This window comes from Gasterosteus aculeatus, chromosome 2 (assembly GCF_964276395.1).
Source record: "Gasterosteus aculeatus chromosome 2, fGasAcu3.hap1.1, whole genome shotgun sequence".
In the NCBI taxonomy this organism is placed as follows: Eukaryota; Metazoa; Chordata; class Actinopteri; order Perciformes; family Gasterosteidae; genus Gasterosteus; species Gasterosteus aculeatus.
In genome coordinates this window covers 13,396,680-13,421,498 of record NC_135689.1, presented here as the reverse complement: position 1 = coordinate 13,421,498, position 24,819 = coordinate 13,396,680, and the positions used below count along the sequence as shown (strand labels likewise).

At 46.1% G+C, this 24,819-nt stretch overlaps 1 protein-coding gene across 5 annotated transcripts in view; it reads right to left on the bottom strand.

The window, feature by feature from the left end:
- LOC120829398 (forkhead box protein J3) overlaps positions 1–23,817 on the bottom strand; it is a 39,737-nt gene extending 15,920 nt beyond the window's left edge. For 2 of the 5 annotated variants that reach the window (XM_040193455.2, XM_078083903.1), the window contains exons 1-5: positions 23,302–23,792; positions 16,972–17,095; positions 15,365–15,861; positions 4,813–4,887; positions 1,834–1,917 (exon numbers count right to left, since the gene is read on the bottom strand). In XM_040193455.2, coding sequence (XP_040049389.2) covers positions 1,834–1,917; positions 4,813–4,887; positions 15,365–15,745 — 540 coding nt within the window. In that variant the 5' untranslated portion in view covers positions 15,746–15,861; positions 16,972–17,095; positions 23,302–23,792. Of the gene's footprint in view, positions 1–1,833; positions 1,918–4,812; positions 4,888–15,364; positions 15,862–16,153; positions 16,277–16,971; positions 17,096–23,301 lie in introns of all 5 variants that reach the window. The other 3 variants (XM_040193453.2, XM_078083897.1, XM_040193454.2) reach the window with 3 other exon arrangements.
- Positions 23,818–24,819: the final 1,002 nt, after the last annotated feature.

Genomic DNA, 24,819 nt, shown 5'->3' with positions numbered 1-24,819 from the left:
ATCTTTTCATTTGCACAACTGCTGTCACCGGGAGACGTTAAAGACTTTGACAGTGTAGCCCCGGTGCATCAAAACCTTGATGAAAACTCAACACTGCCTTTTTTTCTTATTTTTCTTTCTTGCAGCCGGTCACGCTGCTTTAAATCTCAGCACCTAAAACCTCGGTGTTTCTCTTTAGCCCATGTGACAACCCACAGTGTGTCTGCCAGCAGTGCAAGTGAGGCGTGAGGAAAGGGGTCGAAGGGCCTCTCCATGTAAGACGAGATGACAAGGCTCTGAATTAATTAATGTTTGTAATAAAAATAAAAACAGGGTGAAGAAAATATGTCTAATGGCAGCCGCGGGGCCTTCTGTGGTAATTAACTGGAACACAAGCATAGAATACTCTCCCTCCTCTCCATCCCACTACTCTTACTTTTCTCCCTCCGTCCACTCGATTTTCCCTTCTCTTTACTATCTACCTTGGGGTCTTCTTCTGGATGCAGAATGCAATGGGAAAAAAACAGATTGGTGTCTGCACACTGGAATTATAACTCCCACTTGAAAAGGTTGCTCATTTGGTTGCTCAACCTTGGTGGAAGGTTTAGGGTTGTCATGCTAAGTGAATTTTAGGGTTCATACGGAATGTTAATAAGATATAAATTCAGAGTTACAGTTTTATATGTTCTATTTACGCTGTTTCAAAGGAGCGTGCGGTCCTGTCGGATCTGCAGGGGTAGCAGATTAATACCTGCAGCCTCTTTAACCATCGACATGTCGCTAAATGCCACGGGATCGACTCCCGCTAGGTTGGCTAGCTATGAGCATGCTAATCAGCTGTAGCACATCTATTTTATCTATCTATAATAGTTGAAACAAAAGAGGTGAAGCAGGCACAGTGGATACATTTTGCAATTTGTGTTCTGCATCTATTGTGCATTTACTTGCTCTTTTCTGTGTAAATCCAGAATCCACGTGGTTAACAAGCACATGCAATGTATGGTGGAGTCCTTGTTTGTTGAAGAGTTTTAGCTGGTTCTCTCATGTTACATAGAAACTGGCAGAGTTGCTGGAGACCCGAGTCTCTTGTCAGACACAGGGACGTCTTCTAGCTTCGAGGTAATAACCGGGTCAATATCAATCAAAGGCACGAAGCAAATCTGGTGTCACAGAACCCGGCGTGTTTTAGCCACGGAAAAAAAAGGTAGTACAAAGTAATTGAGGTCTTTGCTAATTGCGCGTCTTCACAGAATCCTAATTACACAACCCTATTCAAAGTCGCACTTTTTCTGGTGGACAATTAGACTAATGGAGAGCATCTGAACAAGCACATCACGCAGCAAGGGAGAGTCAGACAGTTAGCTGACCTGCTCGCTGTTGTTCCTCACACAACTGCGCGGTGTCAATACACGGAGCCCGGGGGTCGGGGGTGAGGTCACCGCCTCAGTTGACCAGAGACGCTTTAGATCAAGGCTTTGCCATCTTCCTTGAAACAAATCTTACACTGCAATGTAACTTTTATATTTGTATCAGTGTGTTTTTTTTAATTTAATCTTCTATTCGATCTATTCCGTCTTAAATGACCCTTTTCTAATGTGTTTCAATGGCAGTTTGACTTTTGTTTTCTGTAAAGTGAAATGTGCTTAAAAATAAACCAGCCCTTTCTCGCTCTTGTGTTTTTTGGGATCAGCGCCCTTCTCACTCAGCTTCATCCATTGCCAATTTCATGTCAGTGAGCTTGAACCAGTGCTGATAAATATTTAAAAACAATGGAAACTAGGAAAGGAAGGTCAGATTATTGTCTTGTGGCAGCAAAGAGCAGGATTTTATGAAGCATCTTTAGTCAGTACTTACCCTCTCGCCGGAGCGCGGCCTCTTCTTTGGCCTGCTGGGCACTGTGTCTTCTTTAGGATTGGTGTCTATGGCCCAGTACGAACCCTGCAGAGTGATAAAAAAAATATTAATAAGTCTTGTGTTTGATTGAAAATGTTCTCCACTTGTTTTGATCGATTTGTTGGTTTAGGCACATTTTCATATTAAAATAAGGAGTCAGCGGGGGACATTAACACTTCAAATAATAATACTGTGATTTTTGAGAAAATATTAATTTAATTTCTATAGATGTCACCTGTGAATTAAATACACAACAATTTTACCATAAAATTACCCAAAATAAGGCTTCAATATTTCTAGTTAAAAGTGTTTTTTGGATCTAAATCTTTTGTTGTGGTAGGCGATGGCCGAACAATGACATTTTCCTCCTCAGCATTAATAGAACAAATATGACTCTTTAGACAAAGTGGGTACACTAATATGATAAGGGTAATAAGTAGATCAACTTCCCAAATCTTCCCACATCCGTAACTAGTAATTACCATTTTTCAAAAATATAAACTCTGCAAACATGTATTTGAACACAATGTATGGGTTTGTCTGTCCATGTAAAGAGACACAAGCATACTACCATAGATTCATAACAAATATGAAATTAAATCTTCAAATTGCACAATTATATGAACGATCCATATGAAACCAACAAGAGTACCACGAGTTTTCACAGCTGTGAACACCAACTATCTTCTAAACCAGTCACTCAACACGCATTAACCTCTGTCCAGTGACTGAAGCCTCCATTCGCCTGCACTTGAATTCACACGTGAGGAACTAAAAAAAGGCGGCGCGATGGATGTTTAGTGGGCCTTTAGTCAGCCGAGGCCCGGCTGAGCAGCAGCAGCCCTCCGGTCGCCCCGTCCACAGACAATCCAACAGCGGAGCACAAGAACACATCCACTTGCTTCCGTAGAAGCCGACGACCTTCCCACACTTTGTTAACACTCTGCGGCGGCGAGGCGCACCAGCTCTGAGCCATTGGCTTTTATTTTTCATGTGCTGGTTGGTTCAATTATTATTCTCTGGAACACTAAGAATAAAATGAGGTTTTAGGAAACAACAGACAACGACTGATGTATAGAATGTAGGTGTACTGGGCAAAAAGCCATAACCCAACCTGCACCATGCCGAGGACAGACAATTACTACTGAACTCGTATTCCTCGCCTCTTCATGGCCGTTGTAAAGAAACAAGTATAGAATTAAATGCATCTAAGAAACAAAGGAGGACGATTTTAGGACCACCTGTTTCTCCGGCATCTAAAAACTAAATTGCCTTTTTTTAGATTTAAAAAGTGTTTTTATCAGTAGCCGTGATTGCGGCACTTTGCAGGCCAAGTTAGAAAAACTTGAAAGGGTCCAGCCAGGAGCAGCGAATACTATGAATCCTTCCAATGTAATCACCGTCCATCCCACTTCCCCTCTGAATCTACCTCGCGTCCGATAAACCCGACGCGTCTGCTGTTCTCCCACCTCAGCGGCCAATCACTTTTCTCTGGATTTATTTTTCCTGCGCTGCACATTTCTGCTTTTGCTTCCTCAAAAAAAAAATACACTGCAATCCTTTTGATGCTCAATGTGAAAACACAGCAGACTCCACAATGAAGACAATCAATGAGAAGCACAGGAAATCAGTTGCTCTTTGCCCCTTGATTTTTTTACCCCCCTTTCACTTCTCCTCCGTCCTCCCACGGAGGTCCAGAGCTGCCGACAGAATTCAGGACGCGCATCTAGGCCATACACACACACACACACACACACACACACACACACACACACACACACAGACACACACATACGGCTCGTCTCTGAACACCCCCCCACCCCCTCCTCCTCCGCCTCCCCCTCCCCCACCCTTGCCTCTTCTCCTCCCCCTGTCTCTCAGTCCCACATCAGTGAGCAGTACACAGCCAATTAACGTTAGCACATGCATGATTTAGCTTTTCCCCTCTCTCTGTGGCTTCAAACGGGGCTCACAACACTCAACTCCTCTACGCACAGATGTGTTGCCGGGGTATCGACCACTTCGATCCACGCTGTGAATTAAGGGGCTGGTCTGCTCCGAGTCGGGCTAATCAGGGGGGAGCCGCTCTCGTTGCCTCCGTGCAGACTGTGGGCCTCCACGCGAGCCCATGGATTTAGTTTGAATTATTTAAACATTCTTCCCCCTAATTCATTTTTCAATGGCGCAGAAATCCCTGCAACCTCCCTCCTCCCCTCACCCCCTCCCCCCTCCCCAGCAAAACAAAAAGTTTGGGCTTGTTAGTTTTGGTAAAAGTGGCGAATTGCATCTCACATTAACCCTGTGATGAGTTGAAAGGCGGACATTGGAACCCGTTCATATTTTGTAAGGGACGAGCGCCACTGATCAACTGTAATCATATATTTTCTCCTTCAAAGCCGTCCATTCAACCCAGCACAAACAAGGAGGTGACGAATCGCTGTTTTCAAACCGGCGCTGCTGAAGTGGCCGTGGCATCTCTGCTTCCCAACCGCAGCCGTGGTGAAACATACCAATGCTTCCTCTGAGTGTGTGTGTGTGTGTGTGTGTTTGCGTGGGGGAGAGAAACAGGGCCTAATAAAGCATAACAGATGCGTGAACAGCCTCGCGTCTGAAGGAGTGTACCTACATATACTTATTATTCATTACTCTCTGCAGCACATTATTACTTGGCAGAATCAATATCGGAAGAGCAGCAGAGAACAGAGAAAGCGCCATTAGGCATTCAGGCGGTTACGGAGCTACGAATTGCTTTTGGAGTTCAGACGTTCCGCGTGTGCGACAAAGAATGAGAGCAGGCGAGTGCGTGTCTTTGGGTGTGCTTCTGCACGAGGGCGACAGAACATGTGACAAGTCGCCGTCGCCGCCGTCTTTTTTGTTTTCGCCGCATCTGAATTCAAGCCGAGCTCTTCTGTCGCATTGCATTGTTCGGAAAATACTTACTTTTCCAGGGTCGTCTTTGGAGCGAGGCACTTTGAGGAAACACTTGTTCAAGGACAGGTTGTGTCGTATTGAGTTCTGCAGGGAGAGCGAGAGGGGGACAGACAGAAGACAAAGGAGACGGGACAAAGTGTATTAAAACAAGAAAAATACACTTTCAGTCGACTGATTCTGGTCCCAGTCTGTTAACTGCAACATCACTTCTTCTTCCCACAGAAAGAGAGATGGGTCCCTTCATCGGGGGGCTCACAGAACAGTCGTTATGCTGCAGATGTGGACAGACGTTCTCATGCAAACTGAAATGCGTCGGCTCCGTCGGACACGCCCTGAACCTGCCGATTGAAACAACGTGGTTTGCCCACGTTCAACCTAAGACACGGTGAGATTACTGCGCGGGCGCCAGAGGGGCTGTGGGGGCCACGGGGTCAAATGCAGTTTGTAAAAGGGGGCAGGACTGAAGCAACACGGTTATACATAACAGATTCATAGTTCAGGCCCTAACGGAGCGAAAACTGACAAGTCCACAGTTTGTAACTGTTCCTATTGTTTGTAGGTGTTGTGTACATGCGAGAAGAGGTAGAGAGGTAAAGAGAGAGAGAGCTGTAACAGCGGCGCAGGCTAACCCAACGTGAACCTGTTCTCCCTTCAGGCTCTCGTTCTCCACTCATCTGCTGCTCCTAATTAATACCACTGGGGAGGGAAGTGGAGAAGACAGAGAGATGGTCGGCGTTTTCTCTGCTCTCTCTGCTGAGCTCCCGCTGCCAGGCTCTCGTTTCTCAAACAACAACCAGCCTCTGCGCCCGTCTCCTCGGCGTACCAGAGCAGCCCGGGCCACCTCGCCCTCCTGCTCCCGGAGAAAAGCTCCAGCGGGTTTTTTCAAGCCGCACTGCCCGACGGGTCACCGGCCATCAAGGGAGGCGCGCGTGACAGTCGGCGGGTGGAGAACGGCGAGGAGGGCGGCGCGTGGAAGGCAACCATCTGCTCTTTGCGGCGGGATTGATAATGTCGATTCCAATCGTCCCTTCAGCAGTGAGCCCGTCTAACTCTGCCAGTTGGGTTTTTGGTCAAAAGCTATGGGGAATTGGATTTTGTCAATATTACCCAGAATTAATATTATCCCAAACAACTATAATTGTATTTGTTTGATTTATTTTATATTAAATATACCATCAATTAGGTTCACGATCATTTCTGCTGTGATCATTATGACCAACACGTTGATACACAGCTCAATGACACACAGAAAAAAAAGAATCCACCACATTTTCACCACTCAAAACTGTTTGTGTGTCCCTGTGAGTGTAATCGTGGAGCGGGAAGCCAGCCCTTCATCCTGCATGTTAAGGAAACAGTAATATCTCCTCACTGAATGCGAATGGACATCATCAATAAATGTACTGATTAGCCGTGCTGTGAAGTAAGATAATGAGATTCCCTGCCGTGTCCTCCTTCCTCCCGCTCCTCACCCGGCCTGATTAATGAGCGCGGCGGGTCGGGATGAGATGAGGCCACGCAACTCCTGACCAATAGCTGATGGATCACACAGTCATAGGCATCATGTGTGTGTGTGTGAAATGGAAGAAGGACGTTTAGACGTCTGGTCCGACTCCACAACTCTATAATCACTCGATGTTTCCACTGCAGAAAAATATCTCTAAACTCAGTATAGTCAAAAATCCCTGTGTTTGTTGTTTTTATACACAAGCGATCTTTGTATACAAAGCCTTATGCTACAAAATATCTGATGATTACATCGGTTCGGGATCCCTCCTCCCCCAAACCTTTACAAAATATTGGATTACTGGCACCCCTGTCCAAACATTTCTGAAGCTTTCTGCAAAACCAACAATCCCCACACACACACACACACACACACACACACACACACCTAATGACGTGATTGGCCAGCTGTTTGGAGGTGGGAAAGGCGGCAGGGTCAAAACTTCTCACTGTGGCTCCCTTTGTTTATTATTCACACAATTGTTCAGACCTAATAACACAAGGAGATATAAATATGAGATATATGTCGGACATTGAGAAAGTGTATAAATATACACAAGACTATAATGTTTTCTTTAAAAATATTTTTGGAATAATATATTGGTTGTTATAAAAGAAATTGTGTATTCAAAAAGAAAATGTGCATATTGCTTTGGGTAATAATTTCATTCTCCACAGATTCGTATTGTATGGAAATATTGTAAAACATATTTCTGTAGTCTAAAGTATTCAGAAAAAAACTTCTGGATTCATAGATAGAGCAACAAATGGTGTATGTGAGACATTAGGACGCAGCATATATCATATTTAGTGTTAATGCACAAGCTCTTTAGGCAGAAAAAAAGGTAAAATTACCGCTTTTGCACAAGGTATAATTTAGATACGAGGCTTTGTGTGTGCATGTGTGGCATCCACAGACAGAATATACTGTTCCTGTTTGTGCACGGCTGCTGCTGTTTAATGTACGGCGCAGCGCCCGGGCGCCGGAGAGGTTAGTTACATAAGGCTTTATAAGCATGGATGACTTTTTGACTAAATGGAATGTGATATAATGTGATGTGTGACAAAAAGGTTTGGAAACTCCAGCTTTCGGGTGGAGGGGAAAGACAGTGGAGCGCAGTGTAAGGATCTGAGTGTGTCTAGTCTGTGTGTGTGTGTGTGTGTGTTTGTTTGGATCAGTCAGAACCCTGATCAAAGAAAGTCCACAACGTTTGAAGCTTGACAGAAATGGCCAAAGAGGTAAAAATAGGTGTGTGTGTGTGTGTGTGTGTGTAGGGGTGTGTGTGTGTGTGTGTGTGTGTAGGGGTGTGTGTGTGTGTGTGTGTGTAGGGGTGTGTGTGTGTGTGTAGGGGTGTGTGTGTGTGTGTAGGGGTGTGTGTGTGTGTGTGTGTGTGTGTGTCTGGGTGTGTGTGTGTGTGTGTGTGTCTGGGTGTGTGTGTGTGTGTGTGTGTGTAGGGGTGTGTGTGTGTGTGTGTGTGTGTGTGTGTAGGGGTGTGTGTGTGTGTGTGTGTGTGTGTGTGTAGATACGCCAAGGAAACAGGTCACAGGCAGAAGGCTGAAGTTATATAAGCGGGTAGGTTGGGAAGATTTGGGTCATGGCAGCAGAGATAAATACATAAGGGGCAACAGGAGATGACATTTCCTCTACGCGGAATTAAGCCGTTTTGAAGAGCTCCACAAGTGAGGCAGCGACGTTTTAAGTCTACCACTCAACAAACAAACAATGCAGATTACACTGAAATGGCGTGTTGGTGAAGTTGGGAGCGTTGGAAACATCAGAGTAGAAAAGTGTGTTTAGTCCTTTAGGCTGTTGAGGTTTCCAGGAGCAACAGTCCCATTGTGTTGCTCTTCTGTCCATCTCTCCTCCCCACGGTTCCTCCCTTCCCTGTTCTTTGTTTCCTGATATAAGGGTGCTGGAGGATGTTGTCTGATGTATCAATTGTAACTCTCTTGAGTTACATTTGATTCTATTCATTTTCCACAGAGACGATGTGATGCGACTCATCATTGGAGCTCTCCAACTGTCCAACTGGTTGAGTCATCAGCTGACCTGAACAGGTCAAGTTGAAATTAACTTTTCATCAAAAAAAAAGTTCCAAGAATATAGATTTCAATCTTCTCCTGTGGTGTGAAGGTGGAGGTTGAAGGCATTGAGATAAACACTCCTCCAGTTGGGCGGCATTGAAGCACGAGAACAGGGCACACTTCAAAAGAACAAATACATGTTGAGAAACTTTATGAAATTATGTTTTATTTGATCCGTTAAATGATTTGAGCAGCTTTAAAGTCTAAATGTTACTCGATGAAGAGCTGATGTCCTTGTCTACTTCAAATGCATTCGGTAAGGTGCTTTCTGTTTTTATCAATTAACCAACTTTTAAACTTTCGGTGAAGAAGTTGATGTCTTGCAGGCCTGGGCCGGTTTATTTCTCATACATCTAGTATTCACTCCTCATTCATAATACTCATCATAATAGATTCATAATGACTCAGCTGATCTCTTCTATTCAATAGCAAAAATGAATTGTATTATATAAACATTTTAGGTTTTACCTTTGGATATTGTAAAGCCTCAGAGGCTGGAAAAAAGTAAGTTGTTTGAAAATAAATTCACTAAACGCTGGAAGTCTCTACTTTATCAGGCAGAAAAGGATGTACGTGTGTGAATCCCCGCACAACTGTGTGCCTGCAGGGAGACTCGGGTCAGAGGTCAGGATATATTACACATACACATACAAACGCACAGTCACACAGCGGTATTCAGGAGCGTCTCATGCCCTTCAAGATGGATGTATTGTGGAAGAATACAAATAGACCATGTGCGCCCGTGGACTAAAAAAAACAAAAAAACAATGGAGAACAGGAGGCAAAGAGAGAAAAAGAAGAGGGGATATTCTGAGAGAAAGGAAGGGAAGGAGATTTTATTAACTTTCAGCTGAACCCATACGGTGCATAAAGAGAGGGTAAAATGTGGTAAAGTTTCAGGTTAAGGCAGACGAGGAGCTGGGGGGAGGGGGTGAGGAGGGGGGGGTGGGGTGCAAGAGGCACAAAGAGGGAGCGCTGCAGTCGGCTGGAAGAGGGAACGTGGGGGAGCGAGCGCACGCGGACAGGTGTCTTAGATGTGAAAGTCTCCTGGGTTCTGAGCATCATTCAGATGCCTTATTATATCCTGATGGTGACGGAGTGACAGACACTCTGAGAGAATGCGGGGTTGGATACAAGTCACCGCTTCAAACTCCGTCTCATACATATTCATTCCATTTGATGGACCCTTCCCCGCCCTCTTTGCTCCCTCACTGAAGTACTTCACACAAGTCGTCTGAGACAAAGTGTGTGTGTGTGTGTGTGTGTGTGTGTGTGTGCTTGCAGCTGTGAGCATTTACAGTGTTAGTGTTGTTCAGTTTTTGCTTGCGCCTGAGCCTGAGCAAAGGTGTGTGTGTGTGTGCGCGCGTCTGTGCATGCACCCGTCACACTAGTAAGATCTAGTAAGAAGCGCTAAAACAATAATATACGAAAAGTTTGAGATGTTCTGTTTCCATTTTGTCCCCAAACACGGACACCTGAACCCAAAGACACCGAGTATTGATCCAATACCAGTGCGTTAAAGCTAAATGAAAGAATCTACCTCTCCTCCTGAGGATTTCGACAGGCACTTTTTGTTCACCATGTTGCAACTTCAGAGCAAAGAAACAGGGATCACGAGTGTGTTTACCAAAGCTAACAAGCTAACAAGCCCCCACACCCCCACCCTCCCCTCCTGCCCGGCTGGCTCGTCTGCAAACCAACACGCCTCCCACACGTCATCACGGTCAACGGCTTCTTTCAGCTGGTCATTCTGTGCAGAGGATGAATACTCCAGCGGTACCCGAGTGGTTGCAGTGGCTCGGCCTGGGGAGACGGACTGCACCAGCGACCGTTCCTCGCCGTTTCACATCCGTCTCATTTCCCACTTCACCACTGACTTGGAATACAAACGCTATTTTTAACAAAGTGTTTCAAAAAACAACAACAACGAGACCAAAGTAGGTTGCGCAGCAGCAAGAGGCCACTGCGGCACACCTCCTCTTGCTGGTTGAGTCGAGGCGAGCGGCGCGGTGCAGCTCGACACAACCTCAGGAAGGAGGACGTGAAGAAGTGTCCCGCTTGTACCCTGCAGATCTACCAATGTTTGACAGCCTGCTTTTCCTCTCATAGAAACCAAAAACTGTGAACAAATTGGGAAGTTTGGAGGTTTATTTATTACAGATTCAGCAAAGTATCTGAACCCTTGTCAGCTGTGACGCACGTCTTTGGCAACACAAAGGTGACGAAGAAGAGGAGTTCTAGCTGCTTTCACAGCGTACCAAAACGACCTGAGAGTGCAAGTTTGGAGGCGTGTTTTTTTTTTTTTTTAACGGCATAGAAAAGATTTACAATAAGTAGGCGTTTACAGTGTACAGACATAAATACTGTGCATGTTTGATTGCAGCGGCGGTGTCAAGAGCACAAACAAGCTAAAACAGTAAGAATTTTGTTACTTCATATCACTTGCTTTTGTTCTCTCAAAATATATATTCAGCATATGTTCAATAATTCCATCGTCTTTACATTTCTGACAAAGCTAGAAAATTTGAATCGACCGATCGCAACTGACATTCCCTGAAAAGAGTCAGGCGTTCTGTGAGGTCCTTTGGTCTGACTAAAGATGGGCCCACGTCTCTTTGCAGGGAACGAACTCAGTGACTAGAGAATAAGCTCCTTCTGTAGTATAATTGTTGCATTCCAGAGTGCTGGGGAAACCAGCCGTGGGCCTGTTATATGCAGAGTGCCACGGGCCCGGCTGCTTAGAGAGGGAAACGCACTGCTGGATGGCCGCCAAATCCTCCAGGGGGTCGCAAGGGAAATTCTTTGTTTTTAATTTAGGATTTACTACTGAGACTGCTATCAGGGACGGGTATGTAATTAACAGCACGAGCAGTGTGTTACACTGCTGGGTTCGACAAAATATATATATATGTATTAACATGTATGTATACATGTCAGCATTTTTTATCATCAACCCATCTTTAGAAATGTGATGAGAAGCCACGGGGGGGCTTTGTTTTGAAATAATACAAAAAAACTATGTCAGAGTCAACGCTTAATTTGAATGCCATCATCTAGAGTGTATATTTTAATGCATTACAGTGTCGGGCAGGAGACTGGAGACACACATCTGGGCAGCAGATTGGTCTAACGTGACGCTGGGGTACATGTATGCGCTACCCAGTGTGGAGCCGGTCAACACAAACACTAATAAAACAAACGGAAAGCTGTGGCCTTCTCCTCTTCCTGAAATCACCTTTGCAGTCAAAAGTAAGCAGCTGTACACACACACACAAACGCAATCATCTCAGCAGACGTACATTGCGCGTCATGTTGTGTAGATTCCACAGACCGTCTCAACGCTGACTCGCAACAAGCACGCAGTTTCAGTTGGACGCGAGGTGGCGAGCCGCGGTGCACCTACACGACCCCCAGCTGCAAATGACAAAGGCCTTTTTCCACGTACACAAGTACACTAGACAACCGTGCGCGGACCTCTGCCGAGCTCGGCCCGGAGAGGACGGGAGGCAGAATAATGGCCCGGTGCTGATTCACATCAGGTGATTGTCTGTGACGTTCAGCCAAAAGGCCAAAAGGCCACTGCGGCAGCGTTGCCCTTTACAGCGTCACATTAGGCCTTGCTAATTCGCAGGCAATTAGCCTGGCTGCATGAGAGATAGCTGGAGGCGATGGGGGTCGCCGGGGAGCTGCGCCCGACTGCAACAAACCATTCCGTGAAGGTACAGTTCTAGACTTTCTCAAGCGGCAAATAATGGGAAGGCTTTCGCATTTAAATAATAATATAACTGTGAGGTAAGCTTTGAATAACCAATATCTGCCATCATTATATTCAGCCTGAATAGAGTAGAGCAGCATTGAATACTGATTCACCTTCTAAAGTTTTTCATTTAGTCAATTTATCTTTAAAATGTCAAACAAATTGTGAAAAATAACAGCATAAAAGGGAAAGCAAATTAAAGCAAAACGTAAAACAGAGAATACTGTGGGGCAGGTGGTGAAGGTCAGTTTTAGATTTTGTGATTGCACTCAAAACACCTAAAATCGATTTAATTTCAGACAAACTGGTGAGTGAGAGACAAAAGCAGAAGATTTTGAACCCCTCTCTGGCTTTGATCAACCGCTGCGTGCTCATTAAGAGTTGTGTTAAAAGTGGACCCTAAAGTGGAGGCGCACACGTGGGTGTGAAAGAGCTGCGAGGGGGGCTGCAGAGAGCATGGGAATGCAGTGTAGGACACACACACACACACACACAGAGCGGGAGAGGTTGGGGAAGATAACACCAGGGACATAATGCCGTTCCAGTGATAAAATGTAATGCGGGAATGATGCAGCCTGATGCAACGCTGCTTGCATTCTGCTCCATTCGCTCCACGGAGATGCTTTTGGGTGCATCAACGAGCTCCACGAACTAATGGCCAACCCATTTGCGCGTTATTTAATTTCCTTTTTTTAATGTTATAGATTCTAATTCTCCTCCATAGCTCTGGAGAAAGGTGCTCATCATTACTCCTCAGACACAAAGAGATCCCTATACTCATTTTCCAGCTAACACACAAACATCTCACGACCTTGGGAAGCATCGGAAAGCCTGTGGTGTTCAACCAGTGCACCTAATTGTGTGATTTCTAAGGATGGAAGCTGACGTGTGTGTGTGTGTCCTGGTTTCAACTCTGCCGTTCCTGCGCTCCTCTCACATTATCATACAGAGCAGACGGAGTGCGTGTGCTGGGTAGTAAAACTCTCCTCTGCTCCCTGGCAGTCTCCCTTCTCCAACCCCCCTTCCCCCCCGTCCCCCCAACCCCTCATCTCCTCTCCTGCTGCGCTCTGCAGACTGCACACGTACACTGCCTACCTGAGTGGGAGTCTGTGTGTGTGTCTGCACGCACGTGTGGCAGAGAGCGAAGGCAAACACAACAGCACGTATGAGGCGTTTTCTGAAGGCTGCCGTCTTCGCTCCGAGTCGGTACATTCAAAAAAACACTCATTTCCAAGTGCGTACTTGCAACGTGTGAGCCGGCCACGTCTGCCGAGCGTGGCAGCCAGACAATCTCTGTGTCCCACTGTGTGCAGCTGACAGCAATCACCTGAACTGGAATGAACCGGACTTACGTAACCTTCCCTGCGACGGCCGCCGCTGCTACGGAACGAGCTGTTTTCCGAGTCGGGTCGAGTCCGGGAAGCAGACCTTTTACGGCTGATTCTAACACAGAAATGGGACTTTTGCTTTACCCCGAAGTACTTAATAATGTGATACTCTACAGACTTCAATATCCGGACGTGCAAAAGTCGCTGTGAGATTGGAGGCTGTTTTACGTTGCCCCAGTAACAAAAGACGGCAAGAAGGGACGAACTGAGTTCCTTACTGTAAAACGCATGTAAAGTACAGAATGTTATTGTGCGTGGTTTTAATGTATCCAGCTTAACAGGAAAGCAGCACAAGTTTGGCTTACGTATGTCGCATCAAACCTGGCGGGTAAATGCCAGAACGTGTGGAGGCAACGCCATCAGGACAGTGCTCTAATGAAGCTACTCGGATGCAGCCACACATGCACACTAATCGATCAATCTAAAAGGTGTAATCATAGGATACTGAAACCCCCCCGGCGCCAGAGTACAACCACAGCCAGAGATCTCCTGAATGGTCTCAATAACGCATCTCCTCGCTCTCCGCAAGAGAAATTGCATTGATTGAATCCTGCATGCAGGTGAAAAAAGCTCTGCCAACACAACCTGGCTCGTATCGTAACCTTTTTGTCTCCGTTTCTGGCATGCGTCTCTGCTCAGGGAATGGTGTGCTCAAGATTATAGACGAGGAACAAACACACAGGTTTGCAAAAGGGAAAGAAGACGAGAAGAGAGGAGTGAGTGACTAAGAGAGGAGAAGGGGGGTGGAGGAGGGTGGAGGGGGGGGGGGGGGGGGGAGCTGCACGGGAGATGAAGATGGAAAGTGAAAGAGAGAGAAATAATGAGAGGAGAAGAAAAATCGTGTGGTTCTCAGAGATGAATTGGCTGATAGTTTGCAGACAGCCTTTACAGTATGTCAGAGGAAGGACTATACTCTTCCCCTTTTTCAATAATAAGGTAGAGAATCCCCAAGACACAACCGTAGGCACCGACTCATTTCTCTCCAATAACACTGCCACCCTTCTGTTCAGATTTGCATAGCCACATTTACATAAGGATTTAATAATGTTGCCGGAATGAGACAAAATGCATCCGTCAATCATTCCTGGTTCACTAAAAGGTTCCAGTGCTCTTCCAGGCAACCGCTGGATCAGATTAGTGCACTTTGAGCACTAGTAATAGGGTTGGGCTTTGATAGCATTTGATCAGTTCAGTAGCAGAATGCTGCTTGTTGAATCACAGTCGAGGTTTATCTTTCAACGCTTGGAAGTTATAAATAACTTAACTTTAAATTGAGATCTGTAATCATATTTTGTGGCAGGGGAAGGTAGGCGCACGTTGAGCAGCTATGACATCAAAATAAGATGAGCACAATGACCCAAACAAAAGTCGTCCTTCGCCCGAAATGAAAGGTCCTAATTTAGAATTACGTGGTTATAAAGTTTAAATTATCATTTTTAGTAGGACTGGCATTTGGAACGCAATCCGACACCATCAAATCCTAACAAAAAAATACATAGACGAATTCATCATGTTAAAAGAAAACAAACTCTAGAGGAGATGTTTTTTTTTTAAAATAATAATGACTATAAAATATGACCTAAATATTACAAAAAAGACTAGTATAATATCTGTTTATCAAATTCCCCAAATGAATTTGAATTTAAAAGCATAAAAAGTTTTACATATTCTTCTAACATCCGTTAATGTGTGAATGTGGTTATTATGAGCGCACTCGAACACGTCAACACAAAGACCTGAGACCAGATATACAAGCTGACCCCTACAAAGCTCGACGACATATTGTTTCATATTGTACAAGCTTCCCCCTCTCGTCCGGTCTTACCTTCCAGCCGCTGCCCGCCTCTCGGTAGTAGGGGAAGTTGTCGCAGATCCACTGGTAGATCTCGCTGAGCGTCATCCGTTTGCGCAGCGAGCCGTTGATTGCAAAGGTGATCAGGCTGGCGTAGCTGTAGGGCGGTTTACCGTCTCTGTGCTGCGCCGCCTCCTCCTGGTCCAGCGTGGTTCCCGGGTCCAGGTGGACGACTTTCTTGCCAGCCGCGTGCCCGTGATGGAGCCCGTGATGGAGGCCGTGATGCTGTCCATGGTAATGACTGTGGTGGTGGTGGTGGTGGTGGCCCGCGTCGGACTTTTGGACGGCCGCCCTCATGCTGAGCTGGGGGAGCCAGTCCATTGAGGTCAGGCTGCTCTCCAGCTCAGAGGTCATGGCTCACGTAGGTCGAGGGAGGAGGTGGGGGGGGGGGGGGGGGGCTCAGCGACGTGGCGTGTGGAGGGCCTCCCGGTGGCTCACTGGACGGGCGATGTGCTCGCGATGGCTCAGGTCTGAAAGAGCATGGAGTTTGTTTACTACGACTATTCTTCCCCTTCAGATGGAGCAGAAAGCACTCTTGGCAGCGACGGGCCGATGCGAACGTGCACATTATTTTCCACATGCACTGCTCCTTTGTATAATGGAAAACCAAATGTTTTGGCATGATCATCGCTTGCTCTTTGCACATGAATCTGCAATGCGCGCTGTGGATAAGAGGAACTTTAATGCCACGGTTGTATTCTATTAATTACACAGCGTGAAGCAAAGCAGTGCGGGAGGGTAGGTATGAGTTAAGGGTCTTACTCTTCTCACTCTTTCCATCTTTCTTTGGGCCAAAGCATTTGGGGAAGTCACCGAAGTGAGAGGTAGCGTCCTTCCCTCGTGCATCCTCACGAGTCCTTCATTTAGCCGCGGCAATGGCCGCTGCTGCGACGCACAAACACAAGAACCACACAAGAACCACACAAGACGGTGAGCGCACACCGCCAGACAGCCTTCATAAGATATTAATATGGCACAACAGCTCGAATGGCCTCGGCATCTGTCCAGTCCGATTAAAACTCTTGTCTTATTCTCCCTCTGTGCTCTTTCTATCTGGATTGCCTCTCGGTCTCGTTCGCTCCAAAGTTGAAATGGCAATTGGATCTGCAGTGACTAAAAGCTGGGGAATTGTTTTCACAAGTGTCTGCCAAATGGGGGGGGGGAACAGCTCGGGAGGAATTCCAACCCTCTAGAGGAGCCGAAAGGCTCGTCCCCTTTCCCTCTCTGCGTAGCCCCCACGCGCACCGCGTTCCCATTCTCCGACTCCCGACGTGCCTCACTCTCCTGTCAACTCCCCCCGGCCCCACACACACTACTCCCCCAGCGGCTCAGATGCTGCTCAGACAGACACAAACAATAAAAGAGCTCAAAAAGTCCCAACATTTTAATTTGGAAGCTATTTTTAGAGCAGCGCTGAACTTAAAAATGTGTCCTTTGTTAGCAGAGAAGTTTTTTGGGCCGGGGGGCGGTGGGGTGGGGTGGGGGGGGCTTCCTTTTAGCATGCACCAACCGCCATGTCAAAGTCCTCGTATGCAAAAAGACGACCGTTTGACATTTGACACTAAAGTGTAATTACTCACCAATTGTTCTGCGCTGCCGTCAGTCACAGCACATCCGTGGATGTGTCACTGCTGGACCCAGAATGTCACGTAGCTGTTACTCATCGCTGGAGCAAAGATGCTGCATTCCGAACACACTCTGATTCTACGGGGGGAAATAAAAAAAAACAAAAGGTGTTTTTAGGTGATACACATCCTGCATCTACGCAGGAAACGCAGGTCAACCTGTGAGTTTTAAGAAAGAGATGGATGCAGTCTGCGAATAGTCAGCCATTGAATAGTAACCGAATGGATGGATTCATCCTCCTTAGGACACAGAAAACTACATCAGAACCGTCATCCGCAATCCCAGGCAGTAACCTTCGCGTGTCCTTGAACAACAAAGCGACGATTGGCCCACGCACTTTTCATTCATGCTCGCCTGTATGCAATCAAGGTGGGAGAACTTCAAGGAGCTTGCCTACCAGCAACACAAACCCCTATCTCTCTTTCCACCGATCCCCCTGGAGAGCCCAGTACACCAGGATGAAGGAGAGGAAGGGAAGTGCTCGGCTGCCGCAAAAAAAAAAAAAAGCTTGCTTAATTGCAAGTAGAAAAAAACAAATGTTTAGCCGCAGACTCGTCAAGCCAAAACAAGCCAGACGGTGGGACTTCGGGAAGGAAAGAGGAACGGAGGGAAGATGCCCCGATGAGGCCTCTTTGACGACACCACCCCCCCCACCCCCAATTGCTTCCTAAAGCCCCCCACCCCAGCCCTCCTCTTCCAAATCCCAAGAAGCCATCTTAATTAGTGCACTTTTCTTTTTTTCTACTTCTTCTTCTCGCTAAAGGGAAGGTAGCGTTGCTAGTTGTAGCGGTGGCGAGTAGGTGGGGATGGGGGTGGAGGTGACACGCAAGACACATAACACCACTTCTTATTTTCCCCTCATTAAAAGGAGGCTCAAGTTGCAAATCAGCCCGCCACAGGCCCTGACCTGCTGTTGTTGTTGTGGAGGAGTCTGCGAGTGTGGGCTGGCTGTGCGGCGTAGCTCCGCACCGCTAGCCCGGTGAGGCTTCGGGGTGATGAGCAGTGAGAGGAGGGCGGCGGGAGGGAAGAGGGAAGAGGCTCCTGGGGAGAGGGGCCCTGCCGGGCGGGTAGACGCGGCCAATTACCAAGTCAGCTCAGAGTCAACTGGTCCCACAGAGACCGGGTTAACCTCAGCACCCGCGCCTTTTGTTTTCCACGCGGCCTCATGGGAGCACTGCACACTGTACGGCGCTCCTAGCTTAGCATCTTTGCATGCAATGCGATGCGTTTCTCCAGGAAGCCTCGCGCTTTTTGGGGACAAATGTTTAGACCGGGAACAACTTCTATACAATCCAACAGAATACTACACATGCATTACATACAGAGATGATGACATCATCTTTAAATGATCATGTGCTTGTGGTGTTATTTGACTGTGTTTTAAATGCAGATGTCCCTTCAAACACTATACCATGTCATTCAGAAATATTAGATTAACTGCATGTTTCAAATAAGAAACTCCACAGAGGAATTTGAAGTAAATTTAAGACAGAGATGAAAGAGATTCTCTTTGCTGAAGGGCAGGAGAGAACTAATCGTGAAACAATAATTAAGGGCTCTTAATGATCGATCAGAACGCATCAGAAACTCAAGTAGATTTCAAAGAGCTGTGGTTGAAGAGAAAATGAAAAGGTAGTGAGGAAGCGATGTCCTGGCAGCTGATCATACAGAAGCAGTGTGTGAGATGCAATATTTATTGTAGTAGGAATGTGCATGGGAACACAGAATTTCAGCGATAGACATCTGGCTAACATTAGAAGGCAGAGACTATGTGGCATCTCAGATTTTAATTTCTCACCCGACATTTCTTTGGCAACCTGGAAGTGGTGATCTATTACTTGGCACTTCCAGAAAAGATTACAAGTATTTACATAAAAAGGAGAGCAAGGATTTGGATGTTTATGAACAAGAAATCTTTCACCTCGGAAAAAATTTAAATACATCACTCTGTGCGCTGTGGATGGGCCTTTCATGACTGGGAACAATGTCCCTTTAAAAGAGTCGAGGGTCTGTGTGTGATTGAATGCATTCACCCATTAGACTTTGTAGCTGTGATGCACTCACTCAGCTGTATGCAGCACTAACAGCTAACAGTCCCCCGCTGCTAGCAGGCTTTTAGACGGAGAGAGGCTTTACAGTTCCGCATTTTAATAGAGAACTTTGAATAGAGTGACGGGGGATGGGTGAGAGAAAGGAGGGTTGGGAGGGGGGGAGCAAAAAGAAAGAGGCATCAAAATATTTTCAGAGGAAAATGAAGTAATGACAAAATACCCACCCGGAGTGCGCAAAGCAAGGGGGGGGGGGGTTGTGGGAAGGACTGCCTTGGCATGGGTAAGGCTAATGTGTCAAAATAAAGTCTGTAAGCTGTCGTGTGTAAGAGGGGGGGCATTCAAACGGAAAAAAGGGCCCAAAAAGCAGTATTGAACGTGTTAATTACTTTCTGCTTCGGCGCCAGAAAACGTACTGCTGAAAAGGTTCAATTATAAGATATCAAGGCAAATCAGCTGTCCTTATGGTGGCTGCTTGCTCATCCTTCAATGGAGCCGGGTTAAGCAATTATCATTACCGTCTACTTCCTCTCAAAGGAGACCTGCGGATGGAATGCACCGTTTCAAACTCGGGTCCAGCTTTGTGGCCCCCTCTCCCGAGTGGTCAGGCAAACTTTTGCTTTAGAGGTAAAATAACAGGGGAAGGCTTCATTCAGAGAAAGGACGATACTTGATCAGAACACATTGGTCAACGGTCTCTGATGGCTGGCGCATGTCAATCAAGCGGCATCTCGTAGGAAACACAACCCACTAATGAACACGATTTTTCTGCAAAAGGTTGTGAAAGAAGGCAAAGACCGTCAGAAGGTTCCACTGAATTTCCCGAAGGCCTCGGGTAATATATTGAAGTCACTAAGCCCACACAGAACATAACACCCGAAAACATCTGCAAAAGGTAAAGGGAGTTAGCGACCCCGAAGACTTACCGCTGCCGACGAGGAAAAAGCTATCACAATTCCAGATTCTGACAACGGCAAAGTTAAAAAGGCATATTTTGTCATAAATAAAACATAGGAGTGCAGCATTTCGGCAAACTCCCCAAACGAACGGTCCCAGGAGGGGGACGGGATGCTGTTTGTGAACTCATGCTTTGCACAGTGAAAGGAGGCTATAGCACTGCATCGCCACGACTCTACATTTTCACATCAAGCCCTATTCAGCGAGGACTAGTCCTCTTTAAAAATTCATTAATTTACAGCAAAAATAGATTAAAGCGCCCAACCTAAAAAGTTTGGCTTAGGAATAGCATTAATAATGGAAGCGAGCATCCAAAACCTAGAGGCCCTGGCTCAGAGGCATGGCTTAGGTTTTGTTGCGCTTTATAATGGAGAGTAATTTACATTTTTTAGAAGTATCACAGCCTTTTTGATGCTTGTTTATAATTACATTGTTTTACATGCAAATTGGCTAACAATTGTTACTCATTAAAACGTTACCAGGAGAGTGCAGCAACACTCTCAGCTTGTGTAAGACACGGGATTTACATCAGGTTCACAAAGGAAGCTCGGCACTGAGCTCTTGTTGCTGGCAGCACCGCTGCTGAGTTCACTCCAAATGACAGCCCTCTAAAAGTGATCACCCCCCCCCCATCTTATCTTTTACATCTTTCCCTTTCAAATCACAGCTAATGCTTTCCAAACAGAATCAAAGGAGGATTTTGACAAGATAAAAGGATCTGCTACATTTGAATCAAAATGATGTGTACTTTACTTGTGGACAAGAGAAAAATCACACTGACTGAGAGCACAGAGAACTTAAAGGGACTTGAAGGAAAGTAAGTCTGTTGTAATGCGTTTTCCGTTTTTCCTCTTCTGCTTTCCCAGCCTGCAGATAGAACCGTTGGCTGAGGTACTATAGTATAAAAGGTGCATCAACAACTTAGGGACAAGTTTCCTCATCGCCTCACGTGCAGTGGTCTGCTAGTTATCTGGTCATTTCAACCTCCGCTTTGTCTAAATGAGGATTCAAACAGCTGAATTACTGGTGTGACCCCAGAGGTAATTAAAATGACCCGTTGACCCGAGAGGAAAATGAGAGGGCTTTGAGCTAAAGAAAATGCGACCTGTTCCTCATCTCTCTCATTAGCTGTGGCCGAGCCACCTTCCTGCATGGCACTTTGTCGACAGCATTTATGGTAAACCGTTGGAAAAAACCAAGATCCTTGCAGGCATCAATCCATGCGATGGAAGAGGGAGTGTTACGGTTTGCTAAACGCATAATCTCACTTAGCAAGTCCTTAAGTGAACAGTCGTTTCTCTGTTTCCACGGTCAAACACAGACTCAGCAGTGTGAAGAGGTGCCCAGAGACTCCTCACGGGGAGAAAAGGAGTCAGACAAACATTTTCCGCAGAGCATGTCCAAGTCGTTCATCTGCAAATAAATACAAATAAAAGAATGGTACATGTAAACACAAAGAGTTTTTTGATAGGATAAACTCCAAAACAACAAACACCAGAATGTGTTTTGTACGCATGTGTGTCTATCATATATTACAAGGAACATACAGGAACACAACATGAAATCTTGACAGCGATGATGATTGACATACCGGCATGACTGGGGTTTCTGTACATTCATTGGGTTGTCATCTTTAATACATATTGCCTGTATTATTAGGTTAGTTTACTCCTTTTTGGTCATTTTGACAGCTTTAATTCTTTTGTAGATTCTTTTATTTCTAGTTCGCTGCGCTTTTTTACACTCGACTCTGGTGGGATTTTGGTGGCAATCGTCATTTTTTTCAAATACAGGTCCAGCTGTCCAGTGATGTTGTCTTCTGAGAGGTACACGCTCTGTGGTAAGTGTTATTATGTCGTCGCCTATGTTAAGTGAAAAAAGTGAAAGTCAAAATGCAATGAATATATGTGTGCAATATTGTCTTCTGGAAGGGTACAAGTGGTCTGAGTACTACTAACTAACACCTGTTACACTGGCATAAGTAGTTCATCTTCATCAAAGAAATTCAAATGCTTTTAGAATATCCACAAATAGCTCGGGATTCAATGTTCCCGAACACACCTCTTTCTTAGCATCGCATTTGCTGACATTGACGACAAATAACAACAACCTTTGCGACGACAAAACAGAAATCAGTAAAACATTATGAGGGTCCCTTCTCTTCACGTTTCATGCAATTCCTCACAACGTTTTAATGAGGCATTTAGAGGCCTATGAGTGATCTACGGAGAAAGTCTACAATGGCAATCAGCAGCGAGTGTGGCAGCTGTTTGGCAATTAAAAAGCCAAATTACCCTCAATCAACACCATTTACAAGCGCAAGTAAATCTCAGAGCAAATAATGATGAGAGAAATCTGTTCAGACAGCTCTCATCTTGATGGGAATTAAGAGGCGCATCCAAATCAGGAACAGTGCGCTCTCAAACCTTCTCTGGACTGTATGACACACACACACACACACACACACACACGCACACACACACACACACACACACACACACACACACACACACACACACGCTCATCGTCTTGACTGACCAACTGCAGAATGATGAATTACAATGACTCATTTACAGTATAAGATGGTCACCGTTCATGTTGAGGTGAGTGTAAAGTCTACACCAGTTGGATAATAAATCCATAATATGTATATAAGTATAACTGCAGCAATTATGTTGGTTAGCAGCGAATAAAAGCACAGTAAAAAAAAAACGACACTCAAGGGCAATTATTGCAAATTACAGTAAGATAATGTATGTCAACACAACGTTGCTGGTTGATAACCAGCAAACATGACATGCGGCACACACGGATGTGAAGGACCCACTGCGCATCCAAGCACTCCGGGGGAAACACCGTGAGCGTCTAAACATCGAGAAAGCAGCAGCTCGCGTGCCGCTCACGCGCAAAGACACGTCGAATATTTCAAACTAAGTTGATGGCCCGCGTAAAGTGTCCCACTGTCCCCCGCTCTCTCTGCTTCTGCCTCACACCAACACCAAAACGCCGAGGTTGGCGACGTTATCCCTCCCCGAGGTGGTTCCTGCTCCCCCCCCCGGTCCTTTAACCAACCCCCCCTCTGAACGTCCCCCTCTCTCCCGGCAGCCTCCCGCTGCAGCCGAACTTCTAGAAACAAGTTGACTTCATCTGACGGACATGTGGGGTCACCCGGTGCCCGCCGCGTGCACGGGGCGACCGGCAGCCCCCCCCCCCCCCCCCCCCCCCCATGCAAACCTCGCCGTCCGACCGTCAGACCTCACTCCGCACCGGAACACTCACCGTAGGCTGCACCGTGAAAACCGTCTCACTGTTGAGTGCGTGCCTCTTGTTGTTGTTGTTGTTGTTGTTGTACGCACGCCTTATTCCCCCCAAAACTGGACAAATCCCCCAATCGAGGACAAAAGCTGCGGCGGTGGACGGACGCCGTCCTCCACCCCCCACCCACCACCAGCACCACCACGGGGCGGCCCGCGCGGAGCCGTGCGAGCGGGCGGACTGACCGCAGGCTGCGGGTCATTCGCGTGGTCGCGACGGGCGGACAACGACCCCGCGATTTTTAGCCTTCGCGCTGAACGCCGGCACGAAGCTCCGGGCTCTGTGCGCTGCGCTCGCCTTCTGAAGCCACCGGAACTACTTCCAAACGCCAGCCGGAGCACGTTGAAGATGAATTCATGCACCACAATGGGGAAGGGGGGGAAAAAATGAAATCACATCCATTTAACTAGTTCCAGAAATCCAGTATTAATGAGATTCTACGAGCACGCGCGGAGGCGTGCCATATTTAGCGCATTGGGTGGCACGCACGCCTTGCATTAAATCCACATTAATAAAAAGCATTGTCATACTATTATGATAGGTGTATGTATTCATCTAATGCACTCTCACCAGTGTAGTTATTATTAGTGTGACACGTTGTTAGCGCATGACAGTCGTTTTGACTGTTTTGCTAAAAGGGTGAAACTATTTATTCATCATAATTCGTTTTTTTCCAAACACTGTATGTGTGACATCTAGAGTGGCAACGAGACCTGCATTCAATTTACACGTTGCAAAAGGTGCAACAAAACATTTGCTGCAAAACACTTCATTTAGGGGGACCTAAATGCCAGTACTGTACTTTCCTGTTACACCACAAATAAGCCAGGGGACTTGGTTATTCTTTAACTATGCCAGTAATCTATTAAATGCAAGGAGAAGCTTGTTATAAAGCACGGCCCCCTGAACAGAAACCCTCTTTGAGCCTGAAGATTTCTGGTTGGTATAGATTGATATTTTACATGTTCCCTCTTCACACGCTGCTCGGTCTCAAACATGTGTTTTTTATTGTTTGGTTTTGCACTGGCTGCTGTTGTAGTACTGTAGTGGACGTTGCCGGTGTTCACATTTTTTGGTTAGAACATTGTAAATTCAAATACAAGGAGGCCAAGATATGTGTCCGACTAATAAATGTTAATGCAATTTTTTATTGAGTGAAATCTATATAGTCTCAAAGTGTTTTTCCTCTGCATTGAATACACAATTAAGTTCTTGACTGGGCTGTCAGCTACAAAATATCGGTGCATAATGAACTCAATATGAACAACATGCAGCTTTATCTGTCGCAGCCCCTCATGTCACTCCCCTACGAATTGTTAGCTGTGTGAGTTAACTGAAAGTATCTCAGTAATGCACGTACGAGAGAGGAATGACACTGACACAAGCCAGTAAATCTATGCAGACAATTGACTTGGCGAGTGTACAAACCCCACGAACCCTCAGCTCCATAGCTGCTTGCTGTGGAGTTAGCACTCAGCTAAC